We start from the raw sequence: 25,555 nt of genomic DNA on the forward strand, positions 1-25,555 counted from the left end.
AATTAGTTACTTAGGGGGAGAAAAGATTTCAGAGTTAAAAAAAAAAAAAAAACTTGGGGGGAGAACTACTTAAATGGTTATATTCTTTCTCCATCTTTTTGATGTGACAAAAGGGGGACAAGTAAGAGTAAATCAATTATGTTTTACATATTGTTCATGATATTTGGACTACCTTTGCACATAATTCTCATATCAGGCTTATGTGTCCCTTTTGTGATCACAAAGCATGCATATTCTATGCTTATTGTGCATCAATGTTATAAACTTGTTAAACATGCTTCATATCATTATTTGCAATGTTTATTATAAGCATAGATTTAGGGCGAGCTAGATTTACATTTTTCAATCTCTAAGGGTGAGCTTCCACCTCATAATTAATTTGGTTTGTCTTCATCAAAAAGGGGAAGGTTGTAAGCCTAAGGGCTCAACCTTATCCATGTTTTGATGATTTGCAAACTCAAAATGATTATATGATGCTAATGGTTTTGCTAGTTTTGTTCTTTAGCTAGGTTTTATCAAAATCAATAGTAGTAGCTAAATGGAGGCTTGGAGGTGAACTACACATGGTGACTCACTCATAGACTCAAATTGTTGGTTGATCAAAATTGATACTAGTCACATAGACCAAAGCAAACTCAAGAGTTCACTTACACATGCGGATTGGCCACAAGCATAGAGAAGAACCAATGGTGGTGATCCCTTCAAAGCACATACATAGCAGCCAATTCACTTACACATGCTGATTGGCCACAAGCTTATGGAAGAACCAATGGTGGTGAGCCCTTCAAAGCACATGCAAATTAGTGAATTGTTAGAAGTTGAGCCTTGCGTGTTCGTGGGGGTATAGGGTAGTCCAAATGAATATACACACCTGGGTGGTCTATGATGGTTACCAGCATGGTGACAATTTGGTTTGTGCACTTTTGAGTGGAATTGAAGTATGCTCCTCGGGTGGAGTGGAGGGTTCTCCTTTTATAGCCTGAGGTTCCGTGTTCCTGGGTGAGATGTGGTAACGATGGACGTCATGGTGAACGGCAGTTCAGGCACTGGCACTGGTGTAGTACGGTAAGCCAGAAGCTACAAGTAGATGACGTGATGTGACATGTGAGGTGTGCCATCTCAGAAGGTGACATGTTGGGGATGGTAGATGTTGGGATCTTGTACAATTGCTGACAGAAATAGCACTGGAAAGTGATGGGACGTTGCTTGATCTTCTATGGTGGACGAAACGAGTCAGCAAGCGATAATGTCATATGATCCTCGGGGGGGGGGGGGCTTCTACTCAACTGAGGGTATCGATGCCTCGTCTGTCATCAAGCCTTTGTCCTGTCGTGTAGTGGCACTCGACCAGATGCTACTAGAGGCAAGTTGCCCGAGGTCTCTCCTCTCGGACAAGACGGTAACGGTATCACGTGGCGGCACTCGGTCACGGGTCTTGGCATCGAGGGCCCTTCTCGGGCAAATGCCTTCTATTCAGATGATAGGTGTCTCTTTGCTCCGCGAGGTGGAGTGTCGTCGGTACTCGGCTCTTGGCTATTCGAGCGGTCTTGTCCCATCTCCGCAGGTCTTGCCACATGTAAGCATATCAATGGTGGTCCGGTTTTACCCCCGACTTATTTGAATCATAAGGTGTAGATATTTAGCCAGACTTAAATTGACTAAGGTTTTGTAAATTTTTTCCCTACATAGTGTCTTTGTGTTAAAAAATCATCAAGGTTTCTATGTATTCTATAATTTCTAGTGCTACAGTAGCTCTTCTCAATTCTTCATCTCAAATTTATTAGGTAAGAGTTTCTTGTTGCCTTACTTCAAACTATCTAAATTTCGTGTCATTGCTTGGAATCTTGTTATAGACCATAAAGAAAATTTATTAATTTATACACTGTGTTCTTGATCTTGATCTATAAAGACTTAAGGTTGGTCCATATAAATTTCTTCATCTACTCACTGTTTAACAATATTATTTTAGCTTCTAATTGATAGAATTGTTAAGTTATAAATGATAGCTAAGGAGGAAATTAATACTCGAATAATGATTATTCTAGTGAATAGTGAGTACTTATCAAAGAAATCTATACATTCTTTTTATTTAAATCCTGTACCTAGCAATCTAGCTTTATATTTTTAAGAAAACGTACTAGTCGATCTCTATTTATTATGGCACATGAGCACATCCATGCCGGAGTCCATATACGGACGATCCATATCTTTTTATCAGCTGCGCTTAATAATGAATTCATGTAAATTTCATTTAGAAAAATGCCAAAAGATCGATATTTCTGGACATTCCCTAACTTTACTTTCGAGGTCTCCATGTGGATGTGATCGAATCCGTTGATCAGAACTATGGTCACAGTTCTGGTCCATTGCCATTGATTCCACTTTGATGGGATGACGTATCTCCTTGACACATCAAGCCTCCTCTGCTCCCTGTTTTGATTCCTTGAAATTTCAAGAAAAGTTTGGAAAATAAAAATATTTTGTCCATTGTTTTATTACATATCAATAAAAATGACTTGAACAACCACAATTCAAGTAATAATGATTATCCTCAAAATTTATCATTTCCCTCTAATTTGTGGAAAAAAATTTCTAGGAAAAAAATTCCTTGAGAAATGTTTTTCCTCCAATCTAAACAGACCTACCATGAAAATTCAAACAGTTGATTATCTTTTCTTATTGATGGAACATGCCACGTGGGTCGGCTCATGATGATCAACAAGATCAACGGTAAAGACATCATAGGGTTTATTTTTTGTGAAGCAGAGAAAACATGAAGAGGAATGATAGATGCAAGGGCCCTCTTTATGCAAGGGCTAAAGAAGGGCCCTAGAATACACCCACGTCATTAAGTGCAACCGAATTCAGTTTCTCAACTGAATTTAAAAATGATGTGGATCTATTCAAGGGCCCTTCTCCAGTCCTTGCATAAAGAGGGCCCTTGCATCTATCATTACTCAAACATGAAACGTCAAAGAAAGATAGCCAACCTTTTGTTTTCTTTAATTGCTTTAATATGCCATTGATTTTGGATCTGCCATGTTTTGATAAGTGCAGAAACATATCTTGTCTAAAAAGAACCTAATCTAATTATTATATATATATATATATATATATATATATATATATATATAAACATATCTTGTCTAAAAAGAACCTAATCTAATTATTATATATATATATATATATATATATATATATATATATATATGAGGAAAATGATTGTGAGCTTGAAGCTCATATAGCTTATATGAGCTTGAGGGCCCAAACACATGGGTCCCACATTTTTTGTGGTGATCCAAACCATTCATTTGCAAGGCCCCATCATAGATAGGGTGTGTACCAAAAATCAGTTCCATTGGGTCATCCTAACCCCTCCAAAAGCGGAGGGAAAAATGGGTAGATTTGTGGCAAACGGTGTTTGTCCATTTTGCCCTCCACTTTTGGATGGGTTAGGATGATCCTATGGAGCTGATTCTTTCTACACACCCTATCTATGTAAGGGCCTTTCAAATGAATGCTTTGGATCATCCTAACAATGTGGGCCCACATGTGAGCTCAAGCTCACAATCATTTTCCTCTATATATATATATATATATATATATATATATATATATATATATATATATATATATATATATATATATCTACTATAATAAGCTGGATGGAAAAGCCCAAGCTTGTTTGAATTTTTTGAAAAATCTATGGAATTTACACCTCACTTTTTTTGACTTTTTCTAACAAAGACACCCATTCAACACACATATTTTCAATCCTACCCCTCCTTTATGCTTTTTAACAAAAGCACCCATTCAACCCACATATTTTCAATCCTACCCCCTCCTTTATGCTTTTTAACAATAGCACCCATTCAACCCACATATTTTAAATCCTACCCCTTCCTTCATGCTTTTTAACAAAGGCACCCATTAAACCGACATAATTTCAATCCTACCTCCCTCCTTTGTTAAAAAGCATTAGAAAATATTTTTAGAAAAATATAAAAAGCATATATTTTAGAAAAAGTATATGATACTTTTTTTATATTTATTTTTAGCTACATTTTTACTTTTTTCTACATATTTTTTAAATAACATTTTTTCGTATCATATACTTTTTTTTGGCCGTGTCGTGCATATTTTTATTTTTTTTACACAAAAATTAATTACGAAATTCTGTATCATATACTCTTTTTTTGCCGTGTCGTGCATATTTTTATTTTTTTTAACACAAAAATTAATTACGAAATTTTGTATCATATACTTTTTTTCCACCGTATCGTGCATATTTTTTTTCCAGAAAAAGTAATTAGAAAACTCTTTCTTTTGCATTTTTTCATTACTTGGTATATGGTTATGCATACTTTTTTGCTTATTGTTTCTACATATATTTAACTAATTTTTTTTTGTTATCATATTCTCTCTTTTTTTGCCGTGTGGTGCATTACACTTCGGGTATCATACTCCTTTTTTTGGCCGTGTCGTGGTTAAAAATATTGTTTCTACATATTTTTAACTAATATTTTTCTTGGTATCATAGCCCTTTTTTGGCAGTGTCGTGCATCGCACGTCGGGTATTACTAGTATATGTAAAGCTGAATGTTGCAAGCTGAGGTTGCGCCACGTGCACCCCCATTGCATTCCGAAATTGAAAAACGATTTAATGGGATGTTGCACACCGTTTGACATGTCACCGTTTCACACGTCACGTATTCTTCTATCAACAAATTAATGCCATAAATTTTGGAAACAATACGTATTAGAAACAAGCTTTGTAAATATGCTTTCTATATCCCCTGTACGTCTCCCCAAATTACGTTTCTCCTCTGATTCTCTAATAAAGGAAATTTATTTCAAGCCTTAATTAGAGGAGATATTCTTTAGAGAAATTTATTTAAAGCCTTAATTAGAGGAGATATTCTTTAAGAGATATCGAATTGGCGCTACAAATCCTCCCAAAATTAGAAATATAATCTCAAAATTACGCGGCAAATCTAATGTCGTATAAGTAAGCCGGTGTCGCCACGTGGCACCCCTCTACAACCGGTATATTAGCAAAGATTTTCTCACACCGTTTCACCTCCTCTCAAAAAAAAAAAAAAACGTACACGCAACCTTCATATTCCGTATTTATGGGACTCTCTTGAATTCACTTTTTATTAACTTTCTCTAAAAGGAAGGAAGTTGATTTTTCCCATTTTCCTTGGAAACCTTTCAAATTGCGTTTCACTTCTATCTTTAAAATCGCACAGAAATCCAAAATCCCAAAAAACTTTCGCAAAATGACCAAAACAATCTGCACAAAATGATAAATCTTCCTGAGCAAAGCCAGCTTTCAAGTCTCTCTCTCCCTCTCTAATATTTTCCTCTTTAAATAATTTTTTATTAGATTTGGAAACTGGTATATAAAAAGTAATAGCCAATAACATCGGTAGAGGAATCCATTCTATCAGCCGCTTCATATTGGTTGCAGAGGCGTTTCTGTCGCCATGGATGTTAGCACTCTTTCTCACTCGATTCTCTGAAGGTCAGTGTTTTCTTGGTTTAATTTTTTATTTATTTTCATCTGAATTTTTTTCTTGGAAGAAATTAAAAATAGGTTTAGTTACTCATTCTGTTTGGGTTCTGGTGAATTTTTCTACTGGAGGTATTTAAGTTGGGGCTAAATAATGAATGGTTTGGACTTTGGATTATCTACATTTTTTAAAATTATAAATCTCTTTAAAAGAAAATGACTAAATTTGATATCTATTTTTTTTTTGTCTTCCGTAATAAACATGAAGGGCGACAAAATTATAGGTGGATGTGATGCAGACGCATCTATATCTGCACCTATATTGGAGACTCCTTTGCCCATAATTCAGCCAAGAAGAAAATGGGATTCGGCAATTGTGTTTGGAGACTCATTCTGCTTCGCCAATGGGATCGGTTTATATGATTGCTTATGAGATTCGAGTTCAGACTCATTCTGCTTCGCCAATGGGATCGGTTTATATGATTGCTTATGAGATTAGAGTTCTTGCGGAAAGGGTGAGAATCTCACTGCTGGTGGTTTGATCCTATATTCTTGCTATTAGTATGTTTCTTTGTTAGATAAAGCATTGTTTGTTCCTTCATTTTTTTTGGGTGACCTCTGAAGCTGATGTTCAGATTTTGTATGGGTTACTTTTTTATTCAGATTTCGGAACCATGGAAAGTGGGTGTAAATCTTCATTAGATAATTTAGGATAGATTTCTCATTCAAAATATAAGGTTAATAGGCTGCATATGAATAAATTGATCTAATGATCAACCGAAATATATGAATAAATTGATCTAATGATCAACCGAAATATGGCATGACATCATTTGCTACTTGCCCATCAATATCTAATCTAATTATATCTTCCCCTATAAAAATGCATCACCATCCTATCATCTCTCTCGTATCCTTAATTTTCCTGAATTTATTGAAGACCGAACGATTCGTTTCAATGCCCTTCTAAATAGATTATATCAATACCATGAGTACCATGTGTTTCCTATTCTGACGCTTCGTTTCCTATATAAAACTTTCACCCCTACAGAATTGGCGCATAGAGAGAGAATTCCCTCTCTCTCACTAAATAATCTCTTTGCTTATTATTCACACCTACAAAATAGGACATAAAGAGAGAATTTCGTCTATCTCTAAATCCAATCTTTTTTCTTATTATTTTAAAGTCACCGAATTTTGGAAAAAGATAAGGTTGTAATAGAGTTCCTATCTAATGGTTAGAAACAATTGAACGGAGAGATTTTCATGTTATGTCATATATAAGTCATAGGCTATTGGATGAAGGAGATATGGATTATTAGAAAAAATTGAACGGAGAGATTTTCACGCTATGTCTTATACAACTCATAGGCCATTAGAAGAAGGATATCCGGATTATGCAAGCCTCATATCGATGGGGCCATGGCATCAAAACATAAGGTGTAAAATGTGGCCCCACCCCATCGAAACATGAGATATAAATTAGAGGCCCACCCAAGCTACTTGTCCGAGGTGTAAAATGGTGCCCTTGCTATATGCATGGGTTCAGGTAGATGGTGGCCCCACAAAATCAAATGCTGAGGCGTAAATGGTGGGCTCCGCTGGTACTCCCTATCTGTAAATCAATTTTTAAAATTTTTAAAATTTCTCCACGAAATCTCCTGAATTATAGCATATGATGGGAATAGGAAAGATCACTTGCTATTATATGCAAAACATTCTGCAAATGAGAATCGGTGTCCTCTGTCATATTGAATTATTGATAGAAACGGATCTCCTTTAATAGGTATTATTGGAGATTTGTTTCCAAACACTATAGTTTTGCTACAACCTTTGGGTTCCTTTCCATATGCATTTAAACCCTTAAATCAATCTTTTCCCATGTCATTATGGATTGGGCCTTTTGTGATTATTGATTGGCTTTTCATTTTTATTCTTATGTGATTATTGATTGGTTTCTGATTGCCTTCTCAATTGAGCATGCTTCTCATGATCATCTCCAATCCGTCTTGCCATTTTTCTCAATTGAAGGTGTTGCTTGCAATCTCAATCTATTCTCATGTTCTCTTCTCCTCCATCTGTAGGTTCCCTCATACGAAAAGTAAATACTTTCAGGGTGGTAAGATCTGTGAGTTACTTTTCTTTTTCTTCCACACCCATATTTTTGCTTTTAGTTGTTTTTGGCATTTGTCTTGATGAATATTTTTCAGTCATGTGTATGCTGTACTATGCATGTTGTGTTGGACCAAGTCCAATCTAGGATCGACGAAGACAACACATTTTCCACCATATATTTTGGCAGACTCGAAGTTATCAAGCGAGGTTTGTTTCTTCCACAATCTCTCTATTTCTTTTGCCTAATGTTTATGCTTTATCTTTTTTACATATTTTCTTATTCTTCTAAAGATTCTTCAAAAGATTTTATTTCCTTATTTTCATTTAATTATATTGGTAGATATAAAATAATTTCTAATTTGTTTAAATTCTTTCTATTTCGAGAATGTCATTCTATTTTGGACTTTAGTTTTTACTGTTTTAATGTCTTATAAGAACTATTTTGGGTTGTTTTGCAGTATAAGGAAAAATATTTCAAGATCATAATTTTTTCGTCGACCCGTGCATCGCACGAGACTGCAACTAGTATATAAGTAAAGCTGAATGTGGTTCAATGTGGTGTTGCCACGTGTCCCCCTCCTATACACGCAACTTCTGTGTATAGTCTCTTTTAAGAGAAAGGGTAATATACACCGAACATATGTGTATAGAAAGGAATTTGTTTCATTTAGGTATGCTAATAATAGCTAATACATCTGCAATAAATCAGAGATTGGAAAACCAAATGATTTTGTTTCTTTTAAGGCTGCTATTAAGCGCTAATAAATCTATAAAAAAGCAGAGAATGGAAAACAAAACAATTTTATTCCTTTTAGGGCTGCTATTGATAGCTAATAAATTTGCAATAAATCAGAGAATGGCAAACCAAAATATTTTACAGAAGTAGAATGGCTATAGAAATAGGAAAACTGACGGATCATATTTCCAAATTTTCCTCGATTTGATATTCCTGATTTTTTTTAAATATGTGTTTTACCTTTTTTTTTAGGGAAAATGAGAAAAAATGGGATTTTTAACTGAAAATCTCAAAAAATGGTTGAGTTGGCTAAATTCTCAGGAAGGGATGAAACGCATCCCAAGGCATGTTTTAAGACAAGAATGACCTTTACTTGCTTTTCCCTTCACCTTTTTTGAGAAACAGATCCCAATGCATTTCACAAACCCTATTCACCTTTTTAACCTTCTTCTTTCCCACGCCAAGTGTTGAAAGTCCATTGCCTTTCGTAAAACTCCATTGTACAGCCCCCTTCTAGGATGAATTCAACCCATATTTTTCTAAATGGACTACACAGCCCATACCATAGGATGATCCAAACTGCCCAATTGATGGGCCAGAACGTAAATAGATTGAGCCCTAAAAATCATTTCCATAGGATGATTCTAACCATCCCATCTAAAGAGGGACTCAGATTATGGAAACTTCTATAGATCGAACGGTTGGGATCATCTATGGAAATAATTTTTGGGGCACAGCCTATTTATGTTGCGGCCCATCAATTGGGCAGTTTGGATCATCCTATGGTGTGGGCTGTACATTCTAGAAATTGTGTTCAACTACATAAATACGCTTGGCTTTTGACTTGGTGGTAGGGAAGACCTATTTGTTTCTTCATGAGAAAGAGTTTTTATAAGGTGTAAACCCGTATACTCCTGCATTTTTCAAAAAGTATTGTACGGGTCACACCATAGGATGATCCAAAACGTCCATTAGATGGGCCACAATGCAAATAGGTTGTGCCCAAAAAATCATTTCCATAGGAGGTGATCCTAGCCGTCCAATCCATAGAGAAAATTCGTATTATGGAAACCTCTATAGATTCAAGGGCGAGGATCAGCCTATGGAAAACAAACTCAAAACTTCAAACATCATTTTATGTTCTGTATTTTTGTTTGGATAAAAATTGTCCATCTTCTCGAGTTTCTTTTCACTTTCTCTTGATCTCTAACTCTAAACGCTAACTATGTACAATATAAGTCGGACTTAGGACACTTTGATGGATGGTCCCACTCGACTCAAAATAGATTGTGACCTGAAATCAGAAATTGAGATCCAAAAGCACTCCAAAAAGGATAATGGATCAAATGAAATACTATTAGAATCTATGAACCATTATTTATACCTTGGAACCACTATTTATACCTCGGAACCACTACTTAGTAGTAAATAGTGGTTTCGAGGTATAAATAGTTGTTCTCACTGTATAATTAGTAGTTCTGAGTGTTTAAACCACTATGTATACACTCATTCTTACTTTTTATAGTGGTTTTGACTGTAATTGTGGTTCACATGAATCTTGAAACCACAATTAGTGCTTGCAAGGATTTAATTGTCGTTCCTTTCATCTCAATGTGGTTCTTAGTGTTTAAACCACTGTGTATAAATTCATGACAACTTTGAGACCCAATAAAATACTATCAGAATGTATGGACCAATATTTATACCTCGAAACCACTATTTATACCTCGGAACCACTACATAGTGGTAAATAGTGGTTCCTAGGTTATAATTAGTGGTTCTGAGTGTTTAAAACCCTATAAATACACTCATTCTCACTTTTTATAGTGTTTTGAGTGCATAACTTTTTCAATCTCACAATTTAAACTCTCAGAACAAGTATTAGGCCATCTAAACTATGAACCACCATAAGATCTGAGTGTTTAGACAACTATTTAACCCATTGTTCATAAATTCATTGCGACTTTGACACCCAATGAAATACCATTAGATTGTGTGAAGCAATATTTCTACTATGGAACCACTATTTATACCTTGGAACCACTATTTATACCTCGAAATCACTACATAGTGGTAAGCAGTGGTTCCTAGGTATAATTAGTGGTTTTGAGTGTTTAAAATCCTATAAATACACCCATTCTCACTTTTTATAGTGGTTTTGAGTGAATAACTTTTTCAATCTCACAATTTAAACTCTATGAACAAGTATTAGGCCATCTAAACTATGAACCATCATAAGATCTGAGTGTTTAGACAACTATTTAACCCATTGTTCATAAATTCATTGCAACTTTGACATCAAATGAAATACCAGTAGAATGTGTGAACCTTTATTTATACCTCAGAACCACTATTTATACCTCAGAACTACTATATAGTGGTAAATAGTGGTTCCTACGTATAATTACTGGTTCTGAGTGTTTAATCCCCTATTTATACACTGATTGTCACTTTTTATAGTGGTTTTGATTGCATAACCTTTTATTCTCACTATTTATACTGTCGGAACCACTATATAGTGATTTGGAGGTCTACATGGTGGTTAGGACGGTATAAATAGATTACCTCAGTGTTTAAATAGTGGTTATGATCTTCTACATAGGGTCCTCACTGTATTTCCACATTCAGAACCACTATTCAAATCATTGGAACCACTACTTAGTGGTTGAGAGGACTAAATACTGGTTCCCACATATCAATAGTGGTTCCGAGAACAAAATATTGCTTCTACACATTTAAATAGTGCTTCTAATTGTATAGACATGAGTTTCATCCGGGTTTACTCTAAATAGAAACATAGAGGGCAATAGAGAGATAGGGAGATGATGAAAATATATCATAGCATTGTAAAGAGGATGATGACAATAACAAATGCCTAACAAAACCATAACAAAACCCTAACAAACAAAACAAGATTATGACAATACACCATAGCATTGTAAGGAACATGTGAAACCTAAGCAAATGTATGACAATGGACTACTAGAGAACCTTAGGTTTCATAGCCAGAGAAAATAAAGAGATCCAATAAAATCTAGATATTCTCAAGGGGAATTTCATCGGTCTGCAATGTAATTTCAATGGAGTTTTACAACAGGCAATGGAGTTTCATCAGTTGGCATGGGGAAGAAGAAGGTAAAAAGGTAGAGGTTAGGTGAAATGCATTGGGATCCGTTTCTTACCTTCTTGGAGGGACAAGCAACTCAAGGGCATTTTTGTCTTAAAACATGCCTTGGGATGCGTTTCACCCCTTTCGAAGAATTTAGCCAACTCAACCCTTTTTTGAGATTTTCAGTTAAAAATCCCATTTTTTGATCATTTTCCCTTTTTTAATATTAGTTACACAATTCCCAATTCCTTTCCTAATGAAAACCATCTACACCCATAATCAGTTGTGTCGTACCTTATGGTTTGAATTTAGGCACTTTTTTTAATGTTTTCCGTTTTAATTTCCTATATATATATAGCTGAATGTGGTAAGCTGGAGTGGCGCCAGGTGGCACCCCCACTGCATTCTGAAATTTAAAAACGCTTTAAGGGGATGTTGCACACCGTTTTACACTTTTGGAATTCCAAAAGTTCTTTCTAGAAAAACAAATCGTTCTATATTCCCTCTTTAGTGTACTCCATTTCTCTTAAAGAGAAAATAGATGCTAAAATCTCTCATCTATATCTATAAACGGAATTCTATACTAATGTTTCGCAATCTACACCTATAAAAAAGGAATTCTACACCTTAACATCTGGTATTCTATTCCGGGCTGTTTTGCTCTTAAGTTATAGTAAAAATTATTTCAAGAACATAATTTTTCGTTGCCCCGTGCATCGCACAGGACTGCAAGTAGTTAAAAAAGAAAAGACAAGTTTAGTTCGTGCCAGATAGAAAAATATAATAACAAAAAGAAAATCAAGATAAAATTAGAGGACAAAGGTCGGGTGCGGGTCGAGTCGGGCTGCCAAGGCATCATCCCTAACCCAACTTGAAATTAAATCGGGTTTGGAAAAGCCATCCCTAACCCAACCCAACCCAACCCGAGGAAATGCCAACCGAACCCGACTCAAAATTGGGTTGAACCCGACCCAAGTTGCACCCCTACTATGATCACAGTTCCGGTCCACCGCCATTGTTTCCACTTATGTGGGATGATCATATCTCCTTGACACATCAGGCCTCCTCTGCTCCTTGTTTTGATTCCATGAAATTTCAAGAAAAGTTTGGAAAAGAAAAACATTTTGCTTTTCCATTGTTTTATTACATAGAAATAAAAGTGACATGAACAACCACAATTCAACGTTTGTTCACAGGAGGAACCTTTAAAGTTATAATGATTATACTCAAAATTTATCATTTCCCCATAATCTGTGGAAACAAAAAAATATTTCCTAGGAAAAAATTTCTTGAGAAATGTTTTTCCTGCAATCCAAACAGGCCTGCATAGGACTAGATGTCACGTGGGTCAGCTCACGAGGATCAACAAGATCAACGGTCTTGATTTTATTTGTGTGAAGTAGAGAAAACATGAAATGTCAAAAGAAAGATAGCCGCCAACCTTTAATATGCCTATTGATTTTCGCACTACAATGTTTTGATAAGGGCAGAAACTTATCTTGTCTTTTATTATTGAAACATCTTATAACAGTAAAAAGAACATAATTGAAAGAGAAAAGACAAGCTTAGTTCGTGCAATTATTCAAGCACAGTAGTGCTATTATCAGTAGATTTTAATAATATGGTAAAGGGTAAATTCGACCCTTTTTTGTTACTTGGGACAGCCCTCTCTAGTGTAAAAGAACAGTCATAAATACACTAGACTGGGATGTCCCCAAGTAAAAAAAGGGGGGGTGAATATATCACTTACCAATAGAAATAAAGAGATATAAATAAATTCCTTCAGCGAGAGAGGAAAGAAAGACACCGACTCTCAATCGATTCTTAATTCTCCCTCTCTCTCAGCTCTCCGCGCTCTCTAATCTCTCTTTCTTGCTCTTGCTCTTGCTCTTTCTCTCTCTAATCTCCTCTCTTTCTCTCTCTAATCTCTTCTGTTTCTCTCTCTAATCCCTCTTTCTTGCAATCTCTTCTCTCTCTCTCTCTCTCTCTCTCTAATCTATCTTTCTTGCTATCTGTCTCTCTCAGACAGAAATGGAGTTTGATCACTATGACGAAGAGTTCTGTCACTTTAATCCAAATGAAACTTACGAATTTGAGTTCGACGAGTTTTATGAAAATTTCTCTGCACCAATGTTCGTCGACTTAACAAACCCGGATCGATCCGTTGAGGATGATAAAGAATGGTTTTGCACACGCCTCGGTAAGTTTTTTTTTTTTTTCATTTGCATGTTTTTTTTTTTTGCCATTTTTGTCTGTTTCCCCCCCTTTTTCTTGTCTTTTTCATCTTCACGTTCAAGTTCTTCAATGGTTCTTCCAATTAATTTTTCTTGGAACTGAAACTTTTCTTCCACTTAATTTTTCTTGGGTCGACTCTGTTTCTGCCCTTTTCATCTTCTTGACAATTCTTGCTATAGAGTATAGACATTTGTTTTAAATCTGACATGCATGCTTATCTCTCTGTTTATTGAACCCAATTTTCTGTTTATTGAACCCAAATTTTTGTTGCTCTGTTTGAATTTGATAGAATATTGCAATTTCAATTGATTGAATCCTAAAGGTTTTCAAAGGTTTCTTTGCTTTTGAATCTTTTTTTTTTATATATAGTTAAAATAGTCGTGGCTGGCTCTAGTTGACTCATTATGAATTGCATGTGAAATGCGGTGTTTGTACTATGTATAAATATTTATATGAATTACAGATGGTATGTATTGAATTATCGGACTTGCGTGACAACACATGTCTTTTGGGATTTTATGTTATTAAAACATTATGTATAGATATTTGTCTTATGTGGTAAGTTTGTATTTGTGTTTATTGTAGCATTTCCTGAAGTTTCATGTTAAAATTCTATCATTTTCAATTGTTTGCCTGCGGATTTCCACCGAAATGTCCGACCGAAACTGAAAAGGTCCCATTTTCGTGATGACCGATACCATAACTGAAACTGAAATTTAAGAAATTCCAAAAATTGAACTTGTCTAAAGTACAATTGTTGCACAACATGGCAATGTGTTGGTTGATTCTACCTGTCATTGCTTTCACTTCATTGTCCTGCGATATAAAATCAATCATTTTGTGTTATCCATATTTAAAAATGAAGTTGGCAATGCATGCTAGACCCTTGAATCACTTCCACTTGTATCTTCAACAAAATCACTTCCATATTGATGAACAGTTTTGCAGTGATGTAAGAAAACAAATCCATCTAAAATCAACATGTCATCAAAATAATGAACCCTTTGTTCTAATATAGTGCAGCACCTATCTGCCAAACCTTTTCAATCCTTCAACCAATGGTTGAATAAGTGAACGCTCTCCTCCTCTCTCTTTCTACTGCTATGCAAGTTGTCTTGGGTTGCCTTCTCAACATGGGTGTCGCTGATTACCCGACCTTGTGGTTGCTCAACTGCTCCCTCTTCAGAATTGGAGTGTTCTCTTTCATATCAGTCACTATTGGCCAATATTTCAAGCTCTCGACCTATGAGAAAAAATGTTTCAAACTCTCAATTGGTATGTGTCTTGATTTCAACTCTGCTGGCCTTTTCTCAGATTTTACTGTGGAAATGGACATTTCATTGAACCATTGCTGTTCACATCCACTTTTATCTTCTAAATTACAATTTTCCAATGAGTTCTGAATTTTACATTGTCAACCCAGGATTCTTTAAGTGTGAGAAATCATCTCAACAACCTACATGCATCACCGTCTTCTATTTTGTATCGTTCTAGTATTTTAGCAGTCTCTGGACTATTTAAATTAGTAACTTGTGCAGAAATCAAATTCTTTTTGTGTCCATTTTGATACTATGCTTGATCAACAAATGCGTGGAACTGATCTATATTTGAATTTGCAATTGGCACTTCTTTGAAACATTGATCCAGCTGAGAGGAACTGGTCTATATTTGAATTTGCAATTGCCACTTCTTTGAAACATTTCGTAACCTCAACATTTTCACTTTCTTTATGTTCTGTGGAAAGCATAGATCTAAGCACAAAGCTTTGATATTACTTGTTGAAAACAAGATCAAAAGCAAAAGAAGCAAAACCCAAATAACACAAATCACAAAGGGAGAGAGAGAGAGAGAGAGAGAGAGAGAGAGAGAGTTCCCTCGAATATACTATTCCAAGACTCAAACCGTACACCACTTCTCTTCAATACTCTATTCACACTTTTTCTCTCACTCACATACTGTTTCAAGAGTCTTTGGCTGTGTTTGCTTTTGTTCACACCCTTACCCCAGGGCTAGATAAATTGGATCCTCAGGCGGAGCGTTGTGTCTTTCTGTGCTACTTTCGTACCCAGAAAAGTGATCGGAGTTACCGTCCTCGACTTCGCCGATATTTGTTTCCACCGACGTCACTTTGTTTGAGTCTACCTCCTTCTTTACCGCTTATGCTAGGAGCAGTCCCTTTGTATGTGAATGAAAGGGATGCACGCGCGCGAGAGTTTTACGGCAAGGTTTCCTTAGCAAGATTTTACGACAAGGAGAGAGATGCGGGAGAGGTGGAGAGATGCGGCTAGGTTTCCTTCCTTTTTTGAATTTTGTTTATTGGATCAGCTCTTATACCATGTTATTATTGATAAGGAAGAAGAAGAAGAGTGAATATGGAGTTTCCTTAGGGAGCTCCCATATAATATATATATATATATATATATATATATATATATATATATATATATAGAGAGAGAGAGAGAGAGAGAGAGAGAGAGAGAGAGAAAAGTGTTCGTGCGCAGCTGCGCAGGGAGTTACCTGCGCATTAGTGGCTTATAAAGCCACCAATTGGTCGCTTTTTTGGACCCCGCAAAGGTGGACCCGCCATACGAACCAATCGGTGGCTTTATAAGCCACTAATGTGCAGATAACTCCTAGCGCAGCTGCGCAGGTTTTAAATTTCGGTTTGGGGCGAAATTTCGGTCTTTCCCAAAACCGAAATTTCGGTTGAAATTTGGTAAAGGATTAAAATAATATTATTTTATCTATTATTTCACCGAAATTTCGACTGAAATTTGGTACATTTCGGGAATTTCCGTTTCGGTGCAATTTCGTTTCGGTCCCGACAAAATCCGATCGAAATTTAAAACCATGACTATAATACCCTTCAACAGTTACATTTAAAACTAACCGTAAAATAAAAATAATATAAACTACCATATTACCATGTTTCCTTTTCGATTTGCCCAACCCATTTAAACTAATTAGAAACCACACTTTCTAAATCAAAACTACTTTTAAAGACTAAAAAGCCCATTAACACTTCCCATTACCCATGTCCGTTAGGACCGTGACCTTTTCAGAACACACAGCCACACACAATAGTAACCTTTCTTTTCCAATATGTTCCTATTCTAAAATCTGTCCAATGATCACTGGTGCAACTTCTCTAGCTGTTTCACCTTTGCTTGCTGATGTAGAAAATCAAGATCAAAGCACAAAAGCTTTGATACCACTTGTTAAAACAAAGATCAAGCAGAAGCACTAAACCCACAACACAAAAGATCACAACAAAAGGAGAAGAGGGAAGAGAGAGAGGGAAAATTTCTCTTGAATACTGTTGATGGCAGCAACCATACACAACTTCTTAATAACAAAGAGTTCACGTTTCACACTCCTCTCTTTTTTCCACTTTTTCATGTTTACTCTCACTTCATTATTTCATTCATGTTCTCTCTCTCTCTCTCTCTCTGCATATAAGCAAAGGCACTCAAACACGTATTGAAACTAACCATGCTATACAATCCCCTCTACTTTCCAAAAAAACACTATCGAAACACTAATTAGAAACTAACCTATTAAACCACTTTCCTATTTCTATATAATACCCTTTTCCACATGCCTCGGTAAGTTTTTTTTTTTTTCATTTGCATGTTGTTGTTTTTTTGCCATATTTGTCTGTTTTGCCCTCCCTTTTTCATCTTCACATTCAACTTCTTGAATGGTTCTTCCTTTTAATTTTTCTTGGATCTGAAAATTTTCTTCCAATTAATTTTTCTTGGGTCGACACTATTTCTGCCCTTTTAAATCTGACATGCATGTTTCCGAAAACACATATCTCTTTGTTTAAATTGATTGAATCCTAAAGGTTTTCAAAGGCTTCTTTGCTTTTGAAACTTTTTTTTATATAGTTAAAATAGTCGTGGCTGGCTCTAGTTAACTCATTTTGATGGTTCTGGAACCACGTTACTCACAAAACTTATCTAAAGCTGAATCCTTACACAACATAGGTTGGTTTTGGTGATTATGTTTGGCATTGTTTTACTTGGTTGGATTTAGTAACATGTTTTTAAATTTCCAATGAAACAAACGACTGATATGTTTCCATCCCCATCCCCATCGAAATGATACCAAAACTGAACGGACTTGCTCAACAATACATGTCTTTTGGTATTTTATATTATTAAAACATTATCTATATCTGTATTTCTTATGTGCTAAGTTTGTATTTGTGTTTATTGTAGCATTTCCTGAAGTTTCATTTTAAAACTCTATCATTTGCAATTGTTTGCCTACGTTTCGGTGATTTTACAGGATTTCCACCAAAATGTCCAACCGAAACTTAAAAGGTCCCATTTCTGTGGTGACCGAAACCATAACTGAAACTGAAATTTAAAACCTTGATTAGTAGATTTTCCAAAAATTGAACTTGTGTAAAGTAAAATTGTTGCACAACATGGCAATATGTTGGTTGATTCTACCTGTCATTGTTGGTTGATTCTACCTGTCATTGCTTTCACTTGATTGGACATTTTCTTTGTGGAATTAAAAGTAGGAGCATGTCCTGCGATATAAAATCAATCATTTTGTGTTATCTATATTTAAAAATGAAGTTGACAATGCATGCTAGACCCTTGAATCACTTCCACTTGTGTCTTCAACAAAATGATCGTCCATATTGATGAATAGTTTTGCAGTGATGTAAGAAAAAAAAATCCATCTGAAATCAACATGTCATCAAAATAATGAACCCTTTGTTCTAATATAGTGCAGCACCTATCTGCCAAACCATTTCAATCCTTCAACCAATGGTTGAAAAAGTGAACCCTCTCCTCCTCTCTCTTTCTACTGCTATGCAAGTTGTCTAGGGTTGCCTTCTCAACATGGGTGTCGCCAATTACCCGACCTTATGGTTGCTCAACTGCTCCGTTTTCAGAATTGGAGTGTTCTGCCTCATATCTGTCACTATCGGCCAATATTTCATGCTCTCGACCTATGAGAAAAAAATGTTTCAAACTCTTGATTGGTCTCAGTGGCTTGATTTCAACTCTGCTGGCCTTTTCTCAGCTTTTACTGTGGAAATGGACATTTCATTGAACCACTGCTGATCACATCCACTTTTATCTTTCAAATTACGGTTTTCCAATGAGTTCTGAATTTTACATTGTCAACCCAGGATTCTTTGATTGCGAGAAATCTTCTCAACAACCTACATGCATCCCCATCTTCTATTTTGTATCGTTCTAGTATTTTAGCAGTCTCTGGACTATTTAAAATAGTAACTTGTGCAGAAATCAAATTCTTTTTTGTGTTCGTTTTGATACTATGCTGGATCAACAAATGCGGAGAACTGGTCTATATTTGAATTTCCAATTGCCACTTCTCTGAAACATTCTGTAATGTCAACATTTTCACTTTCTTTATGTTCCATATAAAACAATGATCAAAGCACAAAGTTTTTTGAAAACAAGATCAAAAGCAAAAGAAGCAAAACCCAAATAACACAAATCACAAAAGGAGGGAGGAAGAGAGAGAGTTCTCTTAAATATACTATTCCAAGACTCAAACCGTACACCACTTCTCTTCAATACTCTATTCATGTTTTTTTTCTCACTCACATATTGTTTCACGTTTTGCACTCTCCTTTTATATATGTTAGAAATGTGGCTAGGGTTTAGAGGGGAAGAAGAAGTGTGAGGGTGAAGATGGTGAGATTCTCCACTTAGGAGTCCACCCATTAATATGATGTATATATAGGTCCAAAGTAGGGAAACATGGTACAAAGGCTACAATACCCCTCACACTACACATAATGACTAAGATACCCTTCAACACTTCCCCTCAAGCTGGAGTGTATATACGGTATAACTCCACACTCCAGATTCCTACAAAGAAAACTAAAACAAACAACTATAATACCCATACAACAGAAAAACAATAATCCCATAGACATAGCCAGCTTGGTACAACACACCCCGTCAAGCTGGTGTGGTGAATACATAGTAAAAAACATAACAAAAAAGGACCATGGCCACAACTAGTACAACAGCGAGTTCAACGGCCAAAAAAATAACGAGCTCCCCCTAAATTAGCATTACCGTCAGAGCGATCAACACAGAGCCTCCCCCTGAATCAGAGCACGGCTATCAAATCTACACCAATAACGATCGAACGAAAGGGCCTCGGCAAGGAAACAACAACGATCCATAGAATAAAATAAGCACACCAAAGGCGCGCACACGAACAACGACGAAGCACCACGAGTAGAGATCAAGAGAACATCATATCGAAGAAGAAGCCCAACCAGGACCAACAACCAACCAACAACAGGGCGATAGAAAATCAGCCCACAACAACAACCAACCAATGATGGCCACACAGCACGTCGCTTGAGAAACAACCAACCAAAGAAGGCCACACACAACACGTCGCCTGGGAGAAACAACAATAAGGCCGAATTCAACGCAAATGACCGGGCATATAGCCACTACTAGCAACAAGGCCGAAAGCAATGCTAACGACCTGGTATATAGCCACCAACAACAACAAGGCTGAAAGTAACGCTAATGACTGGGCATATAGCTACAAAAAAAAAAAACAAGGCCGAGAGCAACGCTAACTACCCGGCTTATAGCCACAATAACAAAGTGGATTGCAACGCAAACCACTACAATGACAACGAATGCGTAAAACTGCGCAAAGCAACTACACACACTATATAGAAGAACCAATAAAGTGGATTGCAACGCAAACCTCTACGGCAACAATGAATGCGCAAAATTATGCAAGGCAACTACACACATGTAGAAGCATCAACAAACAGGACTCGCAAAGCGAGTCCACCAATAACACCAAGCGCGAAGAACCAACCAACCACAACAGCAATGATCTCAACCACGATCAACCCAACCAACCTCAACCACAACCAACCCAGCCAACCAATCAAACAACCAAAAAACCAACCAAAAAACCAACCAAACAACCAACTAAACCAACCAACCAACCAACCAACAACAAATAGAAGGAGCAACTAACCAAGAACGCGAAGCATGGTGAAAGAACATCAACTTAAGTCACCAACAACACACCAACAAACGCTAAGCAGAAGGAAACAACTAGCAACATGAAGAACCAACAACTAACAATGCAAAAAAGAAACTAACCAACCAACCAATGAATCAACTAAGGAAACCTCACAACACTTCAACAAGGAGGACGATACTACACTAACCCGAAGACCATGACAAAACATAATAGGAAGAACAACCACCAACAAAGGAGCACCAACAAGGAACTTCATGTGGAACAACTACCCACAAGACAACAACAAAACTATAACACGACAACAACAAGACAACACAAGACATCAATACACCACTCCATCCATGGAACCTACATCAACACTCCCCCTCAAAAAACACTATTTGAAACACTAATTAGAAACTAACCTATTAAAAAACTTTCGTATTTCTATTTATTAGCCTTTTCTAAAACACAATAAGTAACTAATTATGTTTCCTAAGACAATCCAATCTCCTAAAGCTACCACTTTCCAAAACCCAAATTAGAATCTAACTCTAACTACCAAATTGACAAATCCTAATTTAGACTAGGAAAGATCCATGTGGGCCCGCGTCCGCCCGCGCCCCGTCCGCACCGACCCATCCCCTCCGGCGCCATGGAGAGTCAACGATAACTTTTATCACTCCCCTTCACTGCTGACTCTCTGCAAGTCATGCTAAGTTCATTTCTAAACTTCACAAACCTATTGTACTCCAACCCTTCGAATGTAGCAAGATACTCCGCTATCTTACCGTACCACTGTACTCAGGTTTCAATCGTCGGATTATAATCCTCTGCATCCCCGTCTCTGAAATCTTGGACTCTTCATCGAGTTGTGATATTGCATGACAGATCTTCGTGAATATTTCATGACACTAATAAGAAACTAACCTATTAAACCACTTCCCTATTTCTATATACTACCCTTTTCCAAAACAAAATTAGTAACTAATTATGTTTCCTAAAACAATCCAACATCCTAAAGCTACTCGTTTCCAAAACCCAATTTAGAATCAACTCTAACTACCAACTTGACAAGTCCTAGTTTAGAATAGGAAAGATCCATGTGGGCCCGCCTCGGCCCGCGTCCGTGCCGACCCATCCTCTCCTTCACTGTGGAGAGTCCGCGATGACTCTCAACAGGTGACACATCTACCATTGTTAAACCAACAACTACTATATTTTTGTAAACCAAATTTTCCACTTTCTCTTCTACATCGTGTCCTGAAAACAAATCAGTATCCAAGTTGCAGAACTCGTTAGAAGCTATGTTTTTTTTTTGTTTGAAATAGTGATATATTGAATTAAAGGGAACCAAGATGGTCCACAAAGGCACAAACATTACAGAAGGAATAAATACAAGAAAAACAAAAATACAATATACGGCAGGAGGAAATCAAACCACTCCAAACCCAGCCTTCTAACCCTTGATTTGGCTGAAGAATCGGCTTCACCATTAGATGCTATGTTAGAAGACTTTTCTCCCTTACTTTCTCCTTCTTCATGCTTATCCAGTGAAACGATCTACAATCTGCTTGTATGGGGAATGTGCACTACATTTTAGGATAGAAACTTGATATGCCAACGCACTAATTTTCTGTGAACTTGTTCTAGCAAATGCTTTCAACCTGGAAAGTTCTCTGCAATCCTCAAAGTTTTGGTTATCTAGACCCATCTCAAGCTTAAAAGGAGAAGCTGCAGCAGAATTTTCAGCAGCTGCCAGAGCTTCATATGTTAAAGTTCTCTACTCCCAAAACCTTCCACTTCCTTAGACTTTCCATGTAGCACATTTCAATCTAAGAATTATCTTCAATCCCCACTGTACTATCATCTACAGATTCCCTCCCTGCTGGTGGAACTTGGGCCATTGCTCAATTCCTCATTTTCTTGAGCTTGGACATTTCAAGCACAGATAGCTGCACTCATTTCCTCATTTTCTTGTTCCGAGGCTTTGTTAGGCTCGATATGGGCAGCTGCTTCACATTCCTCAGATTCAAATTTTGTTCTGGTATCTTCATTTTCCCTTTGAGCTGATTCACCACATACTTTCACCTCTTCCACTTGATCGTGATCTTTGCAATTAATTTCCTCTTGATCAATCCAAATTTCTCCCTGATCTTCACATTCAACTTCTTCCTTGACAGCTTGATTGGTTCTTGTTTCTCTTCCTTTCAGCTTCTTGAGCCTTCTCACAATAGACGTTTGTCTCATCATAGTTCACAAGAGACTCATCCTCTTTGGCATCATGTTCACAAGCAAAATTTGAATCCTCAACTCTGTAAGCTATTACATAATCTTTGAATTCTCCCTAATCTTTTCCCTTTTTACCTTTTTCTGCATAGTAATTTCTTATGCATGAGCAATCGTTCTCATCTCTTTGGAGAGAATCTTGAAACTCTGTTGCACTGATGCCGTATGCAGTTTCTGATTTTATCTTAAATTCAACTGATTGCACATGTTTACTAACGCTCTTTCTTATTCCTATGTAACTTCCATTCAAATTCTCTCTCTGATTTTAAAATGTTTGAATGCTTTTATTCGAGTTTTATGCTTTCTCTTGAATTATAAATATGAAATTTATGGATGTGCTTTCTGGGGTATTGTGTTACAGGATGCAACCAAAAGCATGATGAAGAAGATGATCCTGATATTCTCCATAGAAAATTTGAACTTCGGGTATGTTATGCCTCACTCTTTGTCCTACGTGAATGGATGATATTGTTGTTCATGTAACTTCATGACATCTTGAGTCTTAAATCGTGCAGGTCATGGCAGCGAGGAGCCTAAGACTTCAAAACTCACTAAAGGGACAAACATCACGGTATTTTAAGTTCTTTAAACATTGAATTATTATTATTTCTTCAATTTCCCATGAACAATTCAATGACAAAATCTCCTTTGCCTTTCAGTTGCACTGCGAGATGTCGTCCACTTCCTGCACCTGCGAAATCTGCCAAGGAAAGGATGGCAATATTAAACATGATCAGGAAGACAATGAAAGCATCTAATGATCCTCCAAGGTACAAATTAGTGACACCAAATCTGGAACCCAATCCAAAAGTAGCTACTCCATTACCAAAGAATGGAGTGGTGAAAAGTAAAAAGGCAATTGGCCAGAATTGTTTGCCTTTCAGTGGGATGAAGAAACCCATTCAAAGCCTTAAGAATCCAAAAGTAGCTGCTCCATTGCCAAAGAATGGAGTGGTGAAAACTGAAAAGGCAATTTGCCAGGTTCGTTTGCCTTTCAGTGGGATGAAGAGACCCATTCAAGGCCTTGAGAATCCAAAAGTAGCTGCTTCATTGCCAAAGAATGGAGTGGTGAAAACTGAGAGGGCAATTCTCCATGTTCGTTTGCCTTCCAATGGGATGAAGAGACCCATTCAAAGCCTTGAGAATCGAAAGGTAGCTGCATTGGCAAATAATGGAGTGGTGAAAACTGAAAAGGCAATTGGCCAGGTTCGTTTGCCTTTCAGTAGGATGAAGAAACCCATTCAAATCCGTGAGAATCCTAAAGTAGCTGCTCCATTGCCAAAGAATGGAGTAGTGAAAACTGAAAAGGCAATTAGCCAGGTTCGTTTGCCTTTCAGTGTGATGAAGAAACCCATCCAAATCTGTGAGAATCCAAAAGTAGCTGCTCCATTGCCAAAGAATGGAGTGGTGAAAACTGGAAAGGCAATTGGCCAGGTTCGTTTGCCTTTCAGTGGGATGAAGAGACCCATTCAAGGCCTTGAGAATCCAAAAGTAGCTGCTTCATTGCCAAAGAATGGAGTGGTGAAAACTGAAAAGGCAATTCTCCATGTTCGTTTGCCTTCCAATGGGATGAAGAGACCCATTCAAAGCCTTGAGAATCGAAAAATAGCTGCATTGGCAAAGAATGGAGTGGTGAAAACTGAAAAGGCAATTGGCCAGGTTCGTTTGCCTTTCAGTGGGATGAAGAAACCCATTCAAATCCGTGAGAATCCTAAAGTAGCTGCTCCATTGCCAAAGAATGGAGTAGTGAAAACTGAAAAGGCAATTGGCCAGGTTCGTTTGCCTTTCAGTGGGATGAAGAAACCCATTCAAAGCCTTGAGAATCTAAAAGTAACTGCTCCATTGCCAAAGAATGGAGTGGTGAAAACTGAAAAGGCAATTGGCCAGGATCGTTTGCCTTTTAGTGGGATGAAGAAACCCATTCAGAATCGTTTGCCTTTCAGTGGGATGAAGAAACCCATTCAAAGCCTTCATAATCCAAAAGTAGCAACTCCATTGCCTTTTAGTGGGGTGAAGAGACCCAAGTGGAAGGACGTATGGTAGAAGTAGGGGACTGTTTTCTTTGAAAGTAGGGTGGGGTAAACTTTAGCCGGATAGGAGTCTATCTAGTGGAGTCTGTCATGCTTAATTGTAGGAGTCTAAGTGCTTAATTATAGGAGTGAAGGTTATCCTGTTTGCTTCGGAAGTACGGAACTTTAGTTGGATAGGTCTCACTGAACCATTGTAGGAATTTTTAGAGCAGTTGTAATGATTGATTCATAGTGTTTAGAGCATCAGATCCTTCTGCCTCTAAGCTTGAGAAATCAACTGGTGGTGTTTAGAGCATCATTCCTCTTATTATTTTACATGATCCTACGTTCTAAATGTTTTTTATAAATCCTTTTTCTTTGTCATATGATCATTGAAACCTTAGGTATGAATGTATGTCACATAATATTTCTGTAGCTCTCTCTCTCTCTCTTGAATTTTAATAATTTGTTTTTATAGCTCTAAGTAACAGAAACCATTTATTATGATGCTTACAAATCACGTGGTAGTGTTTAGAATTTAGAGC

The 25,555-nt window shown here is 36.8% G+C and overlaps 1 protein-coding gene across 1 annotated transcript; it reads left to right on the forward strand.

The window, feature by feature from the left end:
• Positions 1–13,402: 13,402 nt before the first annotated feature.
• LOC143851775 (uncharacterized) lies at positions 13,403–25,341 on the forward strand. Its single transcript, XM_077361259.1, has 4 exons — positions 13,403–13,675; positions 23,363–23,427; positions 23,517–23,572; positions 23,661–25,341. The coding sequence occupies exons 1-4, from the start codon at positions 13,507–13,509 to the stop codon at positions 25,042–25,044; spliced, it is 1,674 nt and encodes a 557-aa protein (XP_077217374.1). The 5' UTR covers positions 13,403–13,506; the 3' UTR covers positions 25,045–25,341.
• The last annotated feature ends 214 nt before the right edge of the window (positions 25,342–25,555 follow it).

Source organism: Tasmannia lanceolata, unplaced genomic scaffold (genome assembly GCF_043159265.1).
Source record: "Tasmannia lanceolata isolate RefF3 unplaced genomic scaffold, GAP_Taslan_0.1 ptg000018l, whole genome shotgun sequence".
Lineage (NCBI taxonomy): Eukaryota > Viridiplantae > Streptophyta > Magnoliopsida > Canellales > Winteraceae > Tasmannia > Tasmannia lanceolata.